Source organism: Teleopsis dalmanni, chromosome 2 (genome assembly GCF_002237135.1).
Source record: "Teleopsis dalmanni isolate 2A chromosome 2, ASM223713v2, whole genome shotgun sequence".
In the NCBI taxonomy this organism is placed as follows: domain Eukaryota; kingdom Metazoa; phylum Arthropoda; class Insecta; order Diptera; family Diopsidae; genus Teleopsis; species Teleopsis dalmanni.
Window position 1 is genome coordinate 76,517,438 of NC_051847.1, and position 19,698 is coordinate 76,537,135.

The following is a 19,698-nucleotide window of genomic DNA, read 5'->3' on the forward strand; positions in this document are numbered from 1 at the left end:
AGCATAAAGGATTAAAATTAAAATCAAATTACTTTATTTGTATATATAAATTGATATAATTAAGAACTTTGAACGAAAATGTGGTATATAAAATCTTTCTTCATATCAAAAGTTTTTATTTAATCATGTTAATAATAATTATTTAAAAACATATTTTCGGTTAAAATCAAAATAATAAAAAACTATTATATATATATAATAGTTGACATGATTTTATTGCTCTTTTTTAAAATAAGTTTTATTATTAATTCTTTCGCTGACAATTTATATAAAAGCATAGAATAATACAAGAATTAATAATAATATTGTTCAGATAATATTTGCTCAAAGTATAAGTATGGTTATGTATGTTAAGATTAAAAGAATTGGCTGTAAATATTTCGCTGCAATGTACTTACGTCTATGGGTCCGTTGCGGTACCATCGGATTTCAACTGTAATATCTCTCGATAGTTCTTGGGAAATCAAGAAAATATTTTCTACATTATTCTAGTGCACTTACAGGAGTTCTGCTCGACACTAGACAGATGACTGTTGGCGGAGAGATCTTAAAGTCATTATAAAAAAATCACATTTATATTCAAAATAAATAGAGAAGTTTGTTTTCAGTATACAGATATTATATATTATATATCAGTATACAGATATTTCAATATATATCCTTATTTCTTTTCGATTCTATTTTATATTGATATTATTTATATTGAATGCTTACACATATGTATTACAGTACTGTATATTATCAAGATATTTCTTATTATTATGATTAATATCGTACAAAAATTTATAATCGATAAACTTAGTCCTTTCAGAAGGTGCTTTTAGTTGTTTTTGTTATAGATATCGACTTTAAGTTTGCTAAAAGAAGTACCTAATTTTCTGCAAAACGTCCTTTTCGAAATAATTTTGACTACAGACTCTCTTCCACTTTCTTCTCTACTGAGGGTCTCATTCTTAAGCAATTCTTTTGCTGTCATTTTTTTGGGGTTTAACTTACTACTTTTATTTGAGAAAAATATTTTGTTTAAAATTATTTTTGATTAATTCAGTTAAGCCTCATTTAGGCTCGTTTTTGGACTCCTTTTTTTGAGCCTGAGTTCATTTTTATTTTATTCAGGCATAGTATTAGATTTCTTTTGAATGTAAAAAATGGTTTCAATATTACAAGATTGTCTTATATTATTCCTAAATAAATTCATATAAAATTGTACTGACCACTGAAATGTCATTCTCAAAGAAACCAGAGAATAATTAATATAAAAATAAGAATAATAAAGAAAAATACTTTTTTGCATTATACAACATACTTCATATTAAATTATGACAGATTATGATTTTCATACTGAACATATAGAGAGATTTGGAGCAGTAGTGAATTGCAACAACAAAAATTTTTATTTATTTTTTAATAAATAGAATTTTTGGCTATGATTTTCAGTGATCTTTTGGAATTATTTTTTATATTTAATTAATTGTAAACAATTTTTTGTAACTGAAAATACCATAGGTCTGTCATGAACGTTGTCAAATTTGAAGCTGAGCGTCAGTCTACATTAACCAATTGACCCAAAGCCGTACTTGAGTAGGGTGTTCGAACTTGGAGTTGAAAAGTCAGTTATGGTTGAAAAGGATATTTAGTCTCCTAACATGGTCACCAAAAATACAACGATCTGTAATTAAACCTACTACAAGACTGATATCTCTACAGGGCATCTCAATGAAAGAGTTTTATTTTTGTTTTTGTTGGAGCGTGATTAAATTGCATAGAGATGCCTGCATATCGTTGAGTCTTCTCATCCTTTGTTAAAAAGTACGGTACAGGAAGAACTCAGTGCCAGTTTGTATGAGGTCAAGAATATGCCTAAATTGTTTAGTTTTTCCGAGTGGTTTCCAAAAGCACTCCGTTTGGCTAGCGCATCTGCTTTGCAATTGCCAAAAATATTCCTATGATCGGGAACTCGAATTAGACAAATGTTTAACAGTGTCGACATCTCATTTGGAGATATGTAGCAGTCAAAGACTGTCCTAGCTGTAAACTGGACTGAATTCAAGGACTCTAAAGCAGCTGATAGTGTATATATAGTCCTATTAAGTAGGATTAGTTAGTTATTTTATATTGTATTCCGTAATGTGCGTTTTATTTGTATTAATATTTATTTAAATACACTGTGAAAAAAATTTATGTTTTTTACTGATCAGTAGTGCCATTGCTGCAAACCGGCAGCCATCTATGGACCGCTGTTTGAGAATCCTTGCTACAGATTATGATAATAAGCATATGGTAATTTGAATATTTCTGCATTATTATATACATATAGAAATTCAATTGTTATCTCTAAACACTTGAAGTAGATAGTTTGTTTGAAACGATAAAAATGTGTAATACTATTTACATTATTTGATTAAATTGAATTTGATTTAAGTAAATATTTTTTTATTGGTAGAAATAAAATTTAATACTGTAAGTGCATTACATAGATATAGATATTTTCTAGCCCAGCAAGCAGAAACCATGTTTTGCTACACCCTCAGCTTATATCAAAAAACATTAAAATTTACTGCACAAATGCATCTATTTGCATTCATGTTTATGGTATTAAGATGCATTTATTGTTCTGGAAAATCTTGTAGTTCGTAGTACTGGTATATTCTACTTTCTATGCAATTGCAGTTATAAAACGAAAAGATTCGTAGTTAACTTACCAACTGCTTTTTACGGCAGTAATAAATTTAAAATATTCTGCATGATTGCTGCAGTTAAAAAGCATCGCGGCGCAGAGAGCAAATATGCTGGATGTTAAGTAAATTCACTATTTAAGGTTCCTATAAAATTTTTATTTTCAATTTTTCCTCATTTTAATTTTTCACTTTAAAATATCGCTGCATAAAGGAAATTCATATTTATCAGCTTTAATAGAGTTGCAAAAATTTAAAGTTCAATCTTTCCATGCATTGTAAATATTTGTGCTCTGAATTATTTACTCAGCTGTTGTTTGGATTTCGATTTTTTATGGCTTTTTTTATTATGAATAATAAATAGCAAATAAAATATAAAATCTCGACATTTCGACAAATTTATGTTTTATTCACAGATTTTTACGCCGTATTGCGTTTGTATATTTTCAACGAGATTGACAGCAGGCAATTTTTCAATGAAAATAGGAAATTCATGAGCAAACGCCGAAGCCGAATCCAAAGCCAAAGTCGCTAGTGGCTGTTGGCTGTTGGTTGTTGGCTAATGGCTGTTGGCTGATGGCTTGTGTACCGAGAGTTGATTGACTCGAAATTTGTACTTGTATTTGCACAAATTTTCCATTCAAAGGCAACTCAATTTATTTTGTCTTCTCTAACAAGGTCAAAGTGAATTGGCTTCCCACCGCTGATTCCATAAATCATTTGTTTTTCCGTCTTTTCAAGTTGAAGCGACGATTCAATGCACTTCTTTTGCTACACTGTAAAGATTTTAGGGTTCAGGGAATTATAAATTTTAATTACCTTTGGTAGTGTACTTAGTCAAATAAACCACAAAACAATCAAACTAAATTGCCCCAAAAGTCAATAGAGACATTTTTCACATTTTATTCTATATGATTTTGTAAATTTAATGGAAAAAAAATTCAATCAAAATGGAATTCCAAAAAAATACCCCAAAGTTTTTAGAAAAATCCACTTAAATTTGGGAAGGCACTAGCGTATATTGGAGGGTTTTATTTTCTGCAGTTTGGTTTATCTATAAAAAACGTTATGAAATATTGTGAATGAAACGTGACCTTACTAACCATGTACTGGACATGTCATACATGGACGAATGTATGTTCGGATTTAGCAAACATATCTGCCTGCATATAGTATGTGTGGGGACCAACCAGCATAGCCCAAACATCTAAAATGTTTTTGTAGCCAAAATCGAATTGGGATTTGTGCGCTCGTAGCATTCGAAATTGATTCCAACTTATTGAGCAAAAAATTTGATTAGACAATTTTATTTGTGTTAAGTTGTTTTCTTGTGGCGGAAATCGTTTACTGAAGTGCGGATTTTGTGTTTGAAATAGAAGTTTTATTCCACTTGGCGAGAAGACCACTTGTTAAAGTTTAGTTTTATTGCATTTAAACATAAATAGTACTTTCACTCACACTAACGAGAATAGATTTTTGCGAAAGTAGAAAACTATAAAAAATGCTGCAGTATGAATAACAAAATTAGTTTCATTTTTAATAAATAATTAAATACAGGCCTTTTTTTTTAAAAGGTTATCGCAAAAGAACACAATAGAATTAGCACTACTTTTGATAGCAACTCTGAAAAAAACGGAACTTTTGTTATACTATGTTCATATAAATTTTCTTAATTTCGTAAAAATTGAAATTGTGTTAATTTCGAAAGTGTTCATACTGCCACAAATTAAGGAAATCATATGTTTTTTGTTTACAAATCGTATGTTAAAAATTATATGCTGCAAACACCATTTGTGTCTGGGAAATTTTAAAAGTGGATTATTATAACTATAAAGGATGACATTCAGTAGTTTTACTAGCCCTTATTTTTAATCAAAAAGTTTCCTATATTCAAATTTAAAAATTCGCACTACTTTCAAAATATTTTCTGGTTTTAATATAATCAACTGTCATTGACATTTACTTAAAAAAAATGTTCCTTTTTAGTTATCTCAACTTTATCTTTTGCTTGCAATTTATCTTATGCATAGTTGCATTCGAAATGTCCCTTAATTTCAGACTTCGTTTCTACGAAATTAATTGAGCAAAAATTTTTAATTTCAGTAAAAAAAAATATATTGAGCTTATTTAAAATAAATAAACTCAGCATTACGAAACTTTCTCAGCATCACGAAATAATGTAGAAAACGTGCAACAAATTATTTAACAAATGACTCTGAGTTTCAAATTTGGCAGGGCACGAGTTCAATCCTTGATACTTACAGTCTCAAAAAATTATTAACGAATAATTAAATATAAGAATTATTTCCAAGACCAGTGACGCTTGATAGTCAACCGAAAATTCAATTAATTAAAATAATATAAAATAAATTTTTGTTGTTGTAGTTTCACTACTGATCGAAAAACATCTTTATTAATTTATTTATTAAACAATTATGACAATTAACTGGAAATTTTGTACGAATTTAAAAATTTAATTCACAATAGACCAATTTTTAGGTTTGGCAACCATCCGATTTGACCTTTAAACAACCATTCGATTTGACCGATTTATTTAAACAACTTGAACTAAATAAGCCAATTTATTTAGTTGTTTTATATATTATTTTAAATTTTATTTTATAAATGTTTCATAATATTTCATTTGATAATATCGAAAAATTGGTGCTATATTGAAATTAAGTTAATTCAAACGCTAATTGTGTTAGCACATTTTATATAAAATTTGAGCCGATATAAAGTTAATAATATATATTAATAAAAGTGACAAGTTAGAGGTTCTTTAAACATCTCTAGTACGAAAACAAAAGTTTATATTATATATTATTATTTATATTGCCAAAACGGACGTTTAAAATTAATTTAAAAGTAATAAGTAAATTCTATTAAACAAAATAAAGCTGTTCAGCATTCTACATATATTCACTTTTTAAATTTTGTAAGAATATATGTTCATATATAGATGTATATATACATATGAATATATATTCGTATATATTTTCCAACGTTAACAACAGATTGCTTTTCAATTTGAAAAATTTATTTTATTCACGTTGTGTTACTCTCGCTGTAATTTTTATTTATGCAATTTACCTTATTTAAATGAAAACGCAATATTCATAAAAATTAAATGAAAATATAATTAAATTATGAAATTGTTTTTGTTTTTTTTTTTGTTTACAGTATCCGACTTCACCGAAACCCTTTCCCAATTATATGAAGAACATGCAAATGCCCTACAAACTTTAGTATCTAATTATCGCAAAAAGAATGCAGAGCTACGAAAAGAGAGGTAAAAGGTTCTTAAACAAAACAAATTATTTAAAAATTCAAATTAATAAAAATATGTTAAAAAACCCTAATCTTTTATATATGAGTCAACATTTTTTTAATAACATTATTTATGATACACTGTTATGTATTTTTAAATGCTTCGAAACTTTTAAATATAACTTTTAATTGTGACTTTTATAAATAATTTTGTTACTCATACGCACTACAGGCCCGCATGTCACTTGGCAATTTTCCAAGCATGGGAAACATTCCTACAAGAAGTTGAAAACGACTCCCAGGCATCAAACGATGTGGCCAGTGTGTTATCACGGCAGGTTTGTATAAATAATATACTTTTATTATTAAAAATTTAATATCTAATAGATACAAGATTCATGATAGTAACATTATTTTGAAGTCAAGTACGCTAAAAATTCTCTTCTCAAAAATAGTGAAAGGGACAAATAGTTAGTAAACACAACGATATTTCCTGGTTAACTTTAGAGCTTTTTTAGATATCGCCAAATATTCTTCGTCGTTTTTGTTGTCTGTGAATAGTTTTTAGAAAAAGCGATTTCTGTTGGTAAATGCCTAATTGCCTAATTTTTTTTATATGTATTATTTTTTAATTATTATTCTACTGCATACGAAATAGTTCTTTAAGAATTAATCCAGGATTAATCCAGTAGTCTTGCATAATGAATTTTCGCTGAACTTATCTAGTCAGAGTGATAAATATTCTCTAAGTACTATAGATGCTAGAATAAATGAAGTAAAAGAAAATTTATTAATAAATAATTAAAAATGTTGAAGGTGTACTATGTGCCAAGTGTCTGTCCGATATCAATAATATTGGTCGTCCCATTCTATTTTTTGTACTGTATAAATGAAAACAGCTTGCTTGACAAAATGTTTTTCATACCATAGATTCGCCATCGCTGATATAGACATTAATGTTTAGTAATGTTAGTATATTAAAGCTTAGAGTAGGTATTTATTAGAAATATAATATAGGACTAACTATTCCTCAGTCAAAGTGCACAAAAATCTGTGAAACCACAATCAATCCACCTTCAAGATTAAAGATTCCCTTATTATTTGATATTCGGATTGCCATTACATTTATTCCTCTAATATATTATCACTTAAAGATAAATATGTGTGACTTAGATAGTACACTGCTATCTTCAACAGATATACACAGAAATGAGAAACTATATTTAAGAATATAGGAAGACTTTTGAGGATGTGGTGGTACATTAGCAATGGCACATTTGATAGTTTTACATTTTTAGCCACTGTCGGTGGGTCATAATGTTCCTAATGGTGTATAAAATCTTCAACATTATTTATTAAGGAATTAAATAGTGTTTTGAAAATGGCATGACACATTTTAGCTTTTTTAATTAATTAAGTTTTCAATATCACAGTGTTCCTCTGAATTCCACACATGCAAGAACTCAGTGGGCAAAAGTGCGATTTAACAGCACCAAAAGTGAAAGTTATTTCATTTAACTTTCTTCACTCTACTTTGATGGCATTTTAAACTGTACAGGATTTTTTCATCGATAGCAAATACACGTCGACGAATTTTAATGATTTGATTTAATGTCCAAGGACTTTTAAACTCTACTTTTTTAGTCGACTATTATTTAAATACGATAGATATTCAGCTTGAGTTTTTCATTTTCCTTGTCTTTTTTCTATTGATAGTTTCACCAACTATTGATAGTCTAGAATATAAACAGCTTGTAATCATCGCTCTTATAACAAATATGTTGTATGATAATAAAAATAGCAGCAGGGTTTCGTATTAATTTTCCTAATATATTGAATTATTATGGTTTAATCTATTTAATTCTTATTGTGTTGGTAAATATATTATTTAATAAGAAGTGTTAAAATTAATTATATATGAGGATTACATTCTTTATTATCGTGATTTTTAAATTTATACTACATAAATTAAACATGTATTTTTTTTATAAATTTATTAGGTATCACGTCCAATGTTAGATAAGTCGTTTCATCGAAAAGTCCAAAGTCGAAAAATATTTACACACAGGGAGTCTTTTGAGACTATAATTGCAAAGACTGAAGAAAAGCTGTCAAAGGTATGTAAAAAATGTATAATACGAGTATATACTATACATATAAATATTTTATTTCATTAAATTGTTTTAACATATATTATTCCATGATCGCTTTTAGCGTTTTGGAAATCAGAACAGTCTTTGTTCTGATATTGGTTTGTTATTTTCTGTAGTTATACTAATTTCCTTATTTATAATCAATCAATCAATTTTTAGATAGCTATATTTTGAACACAAATGATTTATTGCAACAAAATTTTAGTTTTTAATTAATTAATTTATTGGCTGCCATTAAAGCTTTTTCGTATACCAATTGGCAAGTACCAATTATCAGTTGCCTTTAGAAATTTTTCTTGAATTTAATTTTTGGTAAATTGCTATTGCTATTGATATTGAGATGTATGTTATTAAATATGAATAGAATTTTACATTAAAAAATAATAATTTAAATGATAATGAAATGAAATTCATTTATCTATTAAATAATCATATAAGCAACCAATATTATGAAAGCATTAAGACACATTTTCTAATAAGTATCTTACGTTTCTTAATGTTAAAGAAAGTTATAGTAATTTTCCAGTTGCAGTAAATTAAGTAACTTTAAAGTTGAAATTCTTAAACTAAATAACAATCAAACTTTGTACTATGTACTTTTTTATTTACACATAGTACAATTTATTTGTTAGTTCTGAAAGTTAGAAGTTATTAAACATCAAAAAACAACTTCCATGTTTACATATTTCTCCTTTTAAGCTCCATGAATATTTAATAATGGCAAATGTACTGTAACTCAATTTTTGCTAGTTTAGAGCATTTCCTTTTGCTTGTAGGTTTTCGTATTGATTTTGTATTCAGAAATTATTTATTTATGGAGAGGTGATATTTATAACTGACGTTTTAAAAGTTGGGAAAGAAACAATGAATTTCAAATTATTCACAGTTTTTGTATGTGCGGATATGATATCTCACATTTCAACATAAAAGTTCATTCAGTATTGCATCGTATGAGTTCGATTTAATAGGATTTTCATAAAAGCAATTTTGTAGTTGAACTTTAGTACGAGTGCTTCAATAGAAATAGAGTATGAGTACGAGTGGTTCAATAAAAAATTAGGTATTATTTTGTATTGCTATTGGAATTCACTGCTGTGATACATGTAGAACTTCACATAATTCGTATCGAAATATCATTTGGTAATGTTTCGATTTCATTGGGTTTTCATATAATAGGTTTATGGTCAAATAAAATTTCTTGAGTACAAATACGCTTATTGTAGAGTATCTTTAGTATTCAGTGGGTTGCAGCATAAGTTTGAAGATAGAAAATAAACAATTCTGATAATTACTTCTGTTTTTCTGTACAGAAAAAAAAAATGTTTCATATATTTTTGCTAAGTATTATTATCATTATATGCAATAAACAGATGTTGTTTAACAAGAAATTATTGTTTATTTTTTGGAAAGAAATTATTTAATGTATGTTCTAAAGATTTTGTCATTGAATAATAATTACTGAAAGTCATAATTCTCATGTATCTTATTAATTGCTTAAATCATCATCATAGTTTATAACAGCGCGAGATGGGCGTCAAGAAATCTGCTCTCATCTCACCTACTATTCTCTTACTCTTTTATACAAGAGTTATTAATGTCTTTATATCCTTCCTTTATTAGTTTGTTCATCTATCCTATTCGCAGGCACCAGTTATAAGTAACTATATGCCTTATATATATATACCTTATATATATATAACTTATATATATATAAGTATCAACCGTCTGTTTTATTGTCCATCCAACTTGTTCGCATGTAGCAGTTATTAGGTACTTCAAAACTTCATCCTCTTTTCATTCATCTTACTCGCAGATTTTATCAGTTTTTTGTTCACTAAGATTCATTCATCTTACTCGCAGGTTTTATCAGTTTTTTGTTCACTAAGATTGTGTTGTTAATTTTATCATTATATAGTAGCTTAACTAGAAGTGTGTCTAGATAGCGTTAAACTGGAAAATACTTTTTTTGTATCTATGCCTTATTCTCTTGCTAGATGGGTCATTGAATAAATTGTCTTCATCGGTTTACGATATCTCGCATTGCGCTATATAATCAATAAATTTTATCTTAGTATAATGCGCCAGTATAGTGCTTCACATGTTGGGTTAAGTATGTATATTCCTGAGAATTCATATTTAAAAATCTTTTAGTGCAGATGTGTGCTTTATAAACAATGTCCATGTTTCAGCTATGGAAGTAGATTTTACTTTATGGAAGTAGATTAATTTACTTTTGAAATAAAGTTGACAAACAATTATATTTAAATAAATTGGTGAACATAATACATGTTTTGAATCCTTTAATATCTAATGATTTTCTTTGGTTTTGGTTTACGTGTGATTTTAAGATAGGCAATCAGTTCATAAAATATATTGCGACAAGGTATCTTAAGGTATCCTTGTATTGAGTAGTGAAAACCAGTGCTACTAGTATAACAACATTTAAATACTACAATGCAGAAACCAAAGAAAATCATTGAGGACGAATGACATGTTAAAGGACTTCAAGATTGATCCCATCAAAAAATACATGAAAGATAGAGCCCTGAAATTATTTGCGAAATCTGACAGACCTACCAACACCGCGTTTTGGAGTCTCAAAATGGTTACAGGCTCCTTGGGGGAGGTATGCAGATCTGCTGTCGATTATTGCTTAGTCTAATGAAGTGATAAACAATAATCCAGTCAAGGCGTAAAGAAGGGTTTTAAAAATACGTCGAGTTAAGAAAGAGTAAAAGTGCTTAAGTGGACAGGCTCAAATAGCTTCCACATAATATATATATTTAAAAAATTTGTTTCTATATATTGGTCCCTGATTTGCTAACATACCTGCAATTGACTGAAAACTTTGTTAAAAAAGTTATACTTATTATTTAAAGTTAGTAGATAATTCACTTCTTAACGAAATAGTTAATATTCTCTTCCAGAAAAGTCTTAAATTATAACAATATCTTAGAATAATAATATCTTACTATTATATAATTAAAATCATCAACATTCGTGATAAAACTGCATAATTCCTTTAAGTTTAATTTTAAATCCTTTCCTATCAGTAGAGTTTAAGTAATTAATACAGCTTATCTTTGTTAATATCTTTAGGTCATATGTCTGCACTTAATGCATTAAAAAATAAAAGAAAACATTTGAAAAAGAAAACATAATAATCATTTTAGTTTATTTTGATTGCATTCTCTTGTATTATTCATTTTTTATCTTGTATCTGTGCTCCTCTACTTTCAGTGCCGTCTGGATTATAAGCAAGGTTATATGGCGCATCGTCAAAACCCTACACAGCTTTCACTCACGGAATACATTGACGCACACAATGCCTACGTGCAGCAATTACATGCCACAAATGCGATGCTGGAGCAATACCACTGTGAAACTGTGCCACAACTGATGCAGGAACTCGAGGAAATTCATAATGATTTATGCAGTATTATTGCGGATTCGATACTACAAGGCGTTGACATTATTGCAAATAAGGTGCGTACTCATTCAGATAATAATAAGTAAATAAGCATGAAATTATATTAGTTGGATAATATATTCACTGCATAATCAGTACACTGGAATACATGGTAATTTACATACGAATTTCATTTTAACAGTGAGATATAACGTCTGTCTTTTTTCTCTGTGGCTGTTTCAATTTTATTTGCATATTTCGGTTTTATAATTGAGAAACTTTATTTGAATGTTAATTTAAACTACTTCTTCGCATTTTCAGTCCTTTGAAGAGTTAAGACCTATATAGTCATTATATAAAATTAGTTGTTATGATATATTTCAACTGTTTAAATTAAATTAAATAGTTATATTAACTAAGTCATTAACTCTTTAAAAATACAGTTTTTGTTGAAAAAATTTCCAGTATAAACCAAATATTTTATCATTTCTTCAATAAGTTGTAGGAACGTTAAATTGTAGTTGGGGAATATCGTTGACATCATGCAAACTGGCACTGAGTTCTTCATGTGCCAAACTTATTAATAAAATGTGAGAAGACTCAAGGATATGCAGGCATCTGTATGAGATTTGACCACGTACCAACAAAAGAAAATCAAACTCTCTCATCGAGATGTTCCATAGAGATATCAGTCTTGTAGTAGGTTTACTTACAGGTCATTGTTTTTTAGATAACCATGCAAGGAGATGAAATCTCCTTTTCAACCGTATCCGGTACATATACGGCGCCGCCTAATCACTATAGGGGATTTCTCATTTGGTGATTTTGGCGAACTGTAATACCTCTCCTTGAATAGCATCATAAGCTTTGCCAAAGACTCTAAATAGTTTTAATAATAATGTGGTTTTTATTACTGCCGTAGTATAATGGATCTATAAGTTTAAGTGGACCCCTTGAGATCGCCGGAATAATCTAACATTGGTTTTACTCAGCTGTAGTGTTATCTTTAGGAACTTGAATTATTTATTGGGGACTAGAAATTTATGAGTTTAAAATTCCTGATTTGCCAGATATTCATTTTAGCGATAATAGGATCCAAACCCATCAAACAATAATTTTCTATACTTGCCAATGTTTTGCTTTTTCTAATTGGTTGGTATGATCATCTTTGTCTACACCTATTTTGATATTTTTCGTTTCTCCCTAAATATACACGATCATTTTTTGTACGTAAATACAAGCAAGAATATATATATATTTGTTACGAATAGGCACAAGTTCTGACATTTATTACTAAGCAACACTTTTTAAATAATGTGACGAGGTCTAATGCTTTAAATGCTTTTAATGAAAACTTACATCCCCTAATGAGAACATACCCTTATGTTAATTTATTTATTTTTATTTGTAAGGAGATGTATTATTTATTCTGTATAGATTAATTATTAGCATATATGAAAGGTAAATGTAATAAATTAAAGCTTATTAATACTACAGTTTGAAAGTTTCAATACTAAGAGGTATTTTTGTTACATTAAAATATATATATTTTAATTGTAATTTAATTTATATTTTTATTAATTTTTTATTTATAATATATTTTTGATTTATTCGTTGTTTGGGAAATTTTTTTTTTTATTATATCTAGTAACGCATTGGAATCATCAATGACCATAAAAATTACAATACATACATTTTTGATTTTTGAGGTTATCAAATCAGTGACTATCAACTCAACTAACAAATCAATTATTTAGTTTGCGTTATTTTTATACAAAAGAAATATCAATTAAATGCTAATAATTTAAATTATGTACATTTATTCAATTTTATATCTAAAAATAAATATTAGTAACAAAAAAAAATTTACGCAACAAGGTAGAGCATAATATATACGAGATAGTGACTCTAGGGAAAACATACTAACAAAATAATTAAAAATAATTAATTTGTCACAATAAACATCTGGAAGTTTATATATACCAAATGCAAAACTATTTATTTCTATTAACTTTCTGTACAATTTTTCGTCACTGGTATTAAAAATAACATATTTAAAATGTAAAATGTTTTCGTAGAACCTATCCAATAATTTATATAGGACTGTTTTACATGCATGTATCTTATTTCAGATTTATTGACAAAATAAATTTCTTCTATTAAATTTCTAACAAAATTCATCACAATTATTTAACTATAAAGCCCAATTGTAATCAAAAAATATATTAACCATCAAGTGTTATTTTATTATGATTTTTAAAGAGGTTTTCGAAAAGTGGTGAAATAAATCCACAAAAATTATTTTAATTAAATGAATTTTTGGTTAACAATACAGCTATTTCGAGTATTGCCAAATACCCATCATCAGAGGTATTGGAAATAATTTTTGTATTTAATTATTCCTAAATATTTTTTTTTTTGAGACTGTAAAAAACAGGAATCGCACTCGAGCCCTGCCAATTTGAACCTCCGAGTCAGCGCTTATTTTTCTGGAATTTTGCTGTGAATGTTTATCAACAATTTCACTTTCTGTGTTTATAATAGAACGAAATCATAAAGCAGTTCTAAATAATTAAATTAATTAATTTATTAATTATTTATTCTGTTTGTAGAGGCATTATTTGTTGCACGTTTTCTATATTATTTGATATGTGTAGTACCTAATTTAGAAACGTAATATTGAGAAAGTCATGCTAATGTTACTCCATTAGACTTTTTATTTAACCATATTAAAATAATCTTATGTATCCGCTGTATATTTTCGTTGATATAACCTAATTAAAATAAAATGAACTTTAAAAAATACGGTATTTAATTATATTATTGAGTGAATTGATTTGTAATTGGATACCGTCAATTTATAATCTTTTGACATATTTTTAATTATCAAATACCAAGCAAGTTTGCGCGCGCGAAAAGTGAACACTCCGTAACTTTTATTGTTTTTGATTGGAAATAATTAAATTACAAATCTCAAAGTTATGATCATTTTGAGCGATAGACCGTAAATATAAAAATTCTACTAATAATTAGTGCCAGTAAACGGTGATATTAAGATTTAGTAAAATAAAAATTTTTGTTAAACAAATTAAAAACTTTTTTTATGTTTGCAAAAACAACCAAAACACAAAAAATTGAGTTCTTGCTCAAAACAGCTGATAGAGACAGCATATGATCTTTTTAACGAAAGTTATAAATTATAAATGTGGTGTTGCCACAGTGTTTTTAAGTATTCTTAAAAAAACTTAAATAGATAAAATAAATAAATAAATTTAATAAACAAATAAATTTAAATAACATTTTATTTGGAAATTTTCGATTTTAAATAATTAAAAATAATTAAATAAACAAAGTGTAAATAAATTGTAAACCTAATACCATATATGAGCGAATATGAAAGAGTTGTACGTCGGCACTCTCATATAAGTGAAAATGGCTTGAATGGCTATATTATGCTTAGCACAGAAGACGTTAAAACAAATAAGAAACTTAAAACAAATTCTGTACACGAAACTAATATAGCAAAAATAGCTAGTGAAATTGCCACAGCTAATAAAATTAAGTTAACCAACAACTTAACAAATTCTTTATTAAAAAACACAAAAACATATAAAGATATGTCGCCACAAAAAGTCTTGGATGAAAGACCACTACCTGTAAGACGTAATTCCTTTACAACTTCGGTAAATGTTCCTGTAAGTTCGAACCAAATTCCCGTAAAAACATTTGTAGAAAACATTGTATACACTCTACCTACAAGTAATACAACAAACTCAATTGCCACCTCTTTATCAACTAGCATAATAACAACAACATCATCAATGCATGAACCAATAATGTCAACAATTTCTCCGCCTTTGCAAAAATTGCAGAGTACCACTCTAAATACTCCACTTTCAACAAAAAGAAATAGATCATCTCCTATTAATCAAAAAGAAAAGCAGAGGATCAAGAAACAAAAGCAAAAAGAGCAATCGTCTAATCAGCAAACGCTGACGAACTATTGGCTTGCCAAACCAGCAAACAGGTTCGCATGCTTATCGGACGAAAATGATAACGGCGAAGTGAATAGTGAAAAGAGCGACAGCAACGAAAACGATGCAACAAAACAAATTAAAAAAACCAAACCACCACCGCTCTTTATTCAAAAAGTAGAAAGACTAGACATTTTAATAAAGGCAATTGACTCAATACCGAATTGCATAATATGAAATAAAAGTATTACCAAATAATGAAGTCAAACTGCAACCATTTGACTCAACTTATTACACCAGCATAATAAAGCTGCTTAAAGAAAAAAATACCGAATACTATACATATAAACCGAAGGAAGAACGAGGTTTTAAAGTCTTTCTCCGTGGCATGCACTACTCAGTGGATACAAATGAAATTAAAAAAAGCCTTCCTGAAAACGGTCATGAAATCATAAATATCCAAAACATATTACAACTACGAACTAAGAAGCCATTGAATTTATTCTCTTTAGAATTAAAACAAAATGTGAATAATAAAGAAATTTACTCAATTAAATATTTACTTCACTGCAAAATCCAATTTGAGCCACCTCGCCCTCAAAAAGTCATACCTCAATGTTCTAACTGTCAAAAATATGGACATACAAAAAATTTCTGCACCAAGTCACCGGTTTGTGTTAAATGTGCAGGAAATCATAAAACCGCCAATTGTCCAACAAAAGGAAATTCTGAAAACATAAGCTGTGCCTTATGCGGAGAAAAGCACACAGCCAACTACAAGGGATGTGAGGTGTACAAAGCACTTAAAATTAAACGATATCCTATCATGAGAGAAAAAGTAACACCCGTCCAAACAAGTCAGCAACAATCTTTGAACACAACAGACAATGCAACTGCTCAAAACACAAATGCCAACATCCCACAAACATTATCATATGCCCAAGTTACGCGTCAAACACCTGTTGAATCTAACTCTTACAACCCAGAACTCGCAGAGTTAAAAGAAATGATGAAAACATTGATAACACAAATGTCAGGAATGATGAACATTTTAACGGCGTTGGTCACAAAAATCAATGGGTAAGTTCAATGAATTAAAAATAGTAGCATGGAATGCAAACGGTATAAGTAGACATATCAACGAATTGAAAACTTTTCTGTACTCAAATTCGATCGACATACTATTAACCTCAGAAACGCATCTCACTGAAAAAAGCTATGTTAAAATAAAAAATTACACAATATTTCAAACCAATCATCCCGACGGAAAAGGACACGGTGGAACTGCCATCTTCATAAAAAACTGTATAGTTAGCTCTGAATCAGAACATCATAGTACAGAACAAATACAAGCGACCTCAGTAATGATTGAAGATTCCCATGGTCTATTAAAATTGGCTGCTGTTTATTGTCCTCCTAAGTTCTCAAATACCAAAGACACGTACCTAAATTTCCTCAAATCTCTTGGTCAAAGATTTATAGTCGGAGGGGACTTCAACGCAAAAAATATGCTATGGGGTTCACGTTTAACAAACGCAAAGGGCAAAAATCTCTACACCGCACTGAATGAATACAAAGCAAAATTTATAAGTACTGGTGAACCAACATACTGGCCTAGTGACCCAAGAAAGCAACCTGATTTGATTGACTTCTTTATAACAAAAAACATAAATGTAAGTAACCTTTCCATTCATTCCAGCCTTGAGTTGTCCTCTGACCACTCACCGATAGTACTAGTTTACAGCGCAACTCTTACTATGAACAATACGAACATTAATACTTACAATTATAAAACATGTTGGGATACATATCGCGAGATAATAGAAGAACAATTAGTTATAAATGTAGCTCTAAGAACAGAAGAGGAAATAAATAATGCAATAATCAATTTCAATTCTCTACTATTATCTGCAGCATCTACATCTACACCAATAATAAAAACCAAAAATGTAATACCTGTCCCGAATCATATCAAACATAAAATAGAACAAAAAAGAAAGTTGAGAAAAATCTGGCAAGTATCTAGAGCTCCACAAATAAAGACAAAGTTGAATAAATTAACAAAAGAGCTGAAAGTTTTATTAGAGGCTGAAAGACAAAAAAAATGTATCAAATTTTATCTCAAGATTGAGTGCTACAAAGGTTACAAATTACTCCTTATGGAAAGCTACAAAGGGTAGTAATGGCGCCATACTTCATTGCGCACCGATTAAAAAAGAAGATAACACTTGGGCGCGCACAAACCAAGAAAAAGCAACTGTTCTCGCTGAGTATTTTAAGAGCACATTTACAAATCCTAAAAATGATACAAACCATGCATTACCCAAGAACTTGACCCAGATGAATTTTAAAATTAATAAGACAACAATTGCTGAAATAAAAAACATCATTGCCGTTAACATCAACCCAAAAAAATCACCAGGCTACGATGAGATATCTGGTAAATTTCTTCTAGAATTACCTGTAATAGCCATAATTTACATTAGAAACATCTTTAACTGCATGATCAGCAATAAGATTTTCCCTTCTGTTTGGAAAGTAGCGAAGGTCGTAGCAATACCTAAACCAAACAAAAATGCTTCAATTGTCAACTCTTACAGACCGATCAGCTTATTACCTATCTTATCCAAACTATTTGAAAATCTTCTTTTCTCCCGACTTGAACCAATAATACAAGAAAACAACCTATTGCCAAATCACCAATTTGGATTTCGTAAAAAGCATTCTACTATTCAGCAAATTCATAGGGTGGCTAGTAAAATTGCAATGAATATAGACTCTAAGAAGTTCACTGTGGGTGTGTTTTTAGACGTAGCTAAAGCATTCGACAGCGTCTGGCACGAAGGATTGCTTTACAAACTATCAAGAATACTGCCGGCCGATTTTTATTTACTACTGAAGAGCTACCTTAAAGATAGATACTTCTTTGTACAATACCAAAACGACACATCCCACATGATAAAAATAGAAGCCGGTGTCCCTCAAGGGAGTGTATTAGGTCCGATCCTATATCTATTATTCACTGCAGACATTCCTAAGCCTAAAACTGGAGAAATACTAACTGTAACGTTTGCTGACGATACTGGACTTTTATCAACGAACCATGATATCACTAAAGCAACTGTAAATCTTCAAAATCATCTAAACGAAGTGATGCATTGGTCTGACACCTGGGGGATAAAGATAAACGCCGAAAAAACTGTCCAAGTCATTTTCACTAACAGAAAATTTGAAGAACAGAAACTAAAAATTGTTAACATTGATATACCAATCTGCAAGAAAGCCAATTACTTGGGTATGCTATTAGACCAAAAGCTGACTTGGAAGGAGCACATAATTCAGAAGAAAAAGGAAGCTCATCGAAGATTTGCAGATCTATATTGGCTCTTGGTAAAACTTCCAGTCTGTCAATAGACAACAAACTACTAATTTACAAAAGTATTATTGTTCCGATTTGGAAATATGGAATTGAAATATGGGGAACCACCTGCAAGACTTATATAAATACTATTCAAAGGCTCCAATCAAAAATCCTGCGTACGATAGTAGATGCTAGATGGTACATCAGAAACGACGATATTCACAAAGACCTGAATATCCCTACAGTACACGAAACAATTCAAAAAAGCAGTGCGAACCACTTATCTAAATTGCTTCAGCATTCAAACCTAGAAATGAGAAGACTCCCTGCCCTGGAACTAGGATACAAAAAACGTCTTAAACGTACACTCCCAACATACTTAAGTATAAAGTATTAAATTAAGCTTACTCTAACTTATGTTTATTAATTTATTATTATTATTTATTATTACTATTTATTATTTAACTTTTTATTTACTTATTTATTATTTATTTATTTATTTTATTTACTTATTTATTATTTACTTTCTTTTTACTTTTATTATTTATTTATTTATTTATTTATTTAATTTATTTACTTATTTATTTGCTTATGTAATTATTTGTCTATTTATTTATTTATTTTATTTACTTATTTATTTTATTTACTTATTTATTGATTTATGTATTTATTTATCTAATTATTTATGAAATATTTTAAAATTTTATGAAATATATCATTATCATTAACATGTTATCTTAAATGATGATTTAAGATAACTGAAACTTCCAAATTTTCATTTGTTAAAAGTATTACTAGATATCTAAGATAGTTGTAATATTAATGGAAATAAAAAAAAAAAAAAAAAAAAAAAAAA

General features: G+C 28.7%; 1 protein-coding gene across 1 annotated transcript; it reads left to right on the plus strand.

Moving 5' to 3' along the window:
* Nucleotides 1-3,790: 3,790 nt before the first annotated feature.
* On the plus strand, nucleotides 3,791-11,614 carry LOC119674883. Its single transcript, XM_038086038.1, has 5 exons — nucleotides 3,791-3,809; nucleotides 5,859-5,967; nucleotides 6,178-6,283; nucleotides 7,946-8,062; nucleotides 11,339-11,614. Exons 1-5 carry the CDS (start codon nucleotides 3,791-3,793, stop codon nucleotides 11,612-11,614), a joined length of 627 nt encoding a protein of 208 aa, XP_037941966.1.
* Nucleotides 11,615-19,698: the final 8,084 nt, after the last annotated feature.

Coding starts and splice junctions, on each gene's coding strand:
- LOC119674883 (XM_038086038.1), top strand. Junction 6,284..7,945: donor CCAGTGTGTTATCACGGCAG/GTTTGTATAAAT, acceptor TAAATTTATTAG/GTATCACGTCCAATGTTAGA. Junction 8,063..11,338: donor CTGAAGAAAAGCTGTCAAAG/GTATGTAAAAAA, acceptor CTCTACTTTCAG/TGCCGTCTGGATTATAAGCA.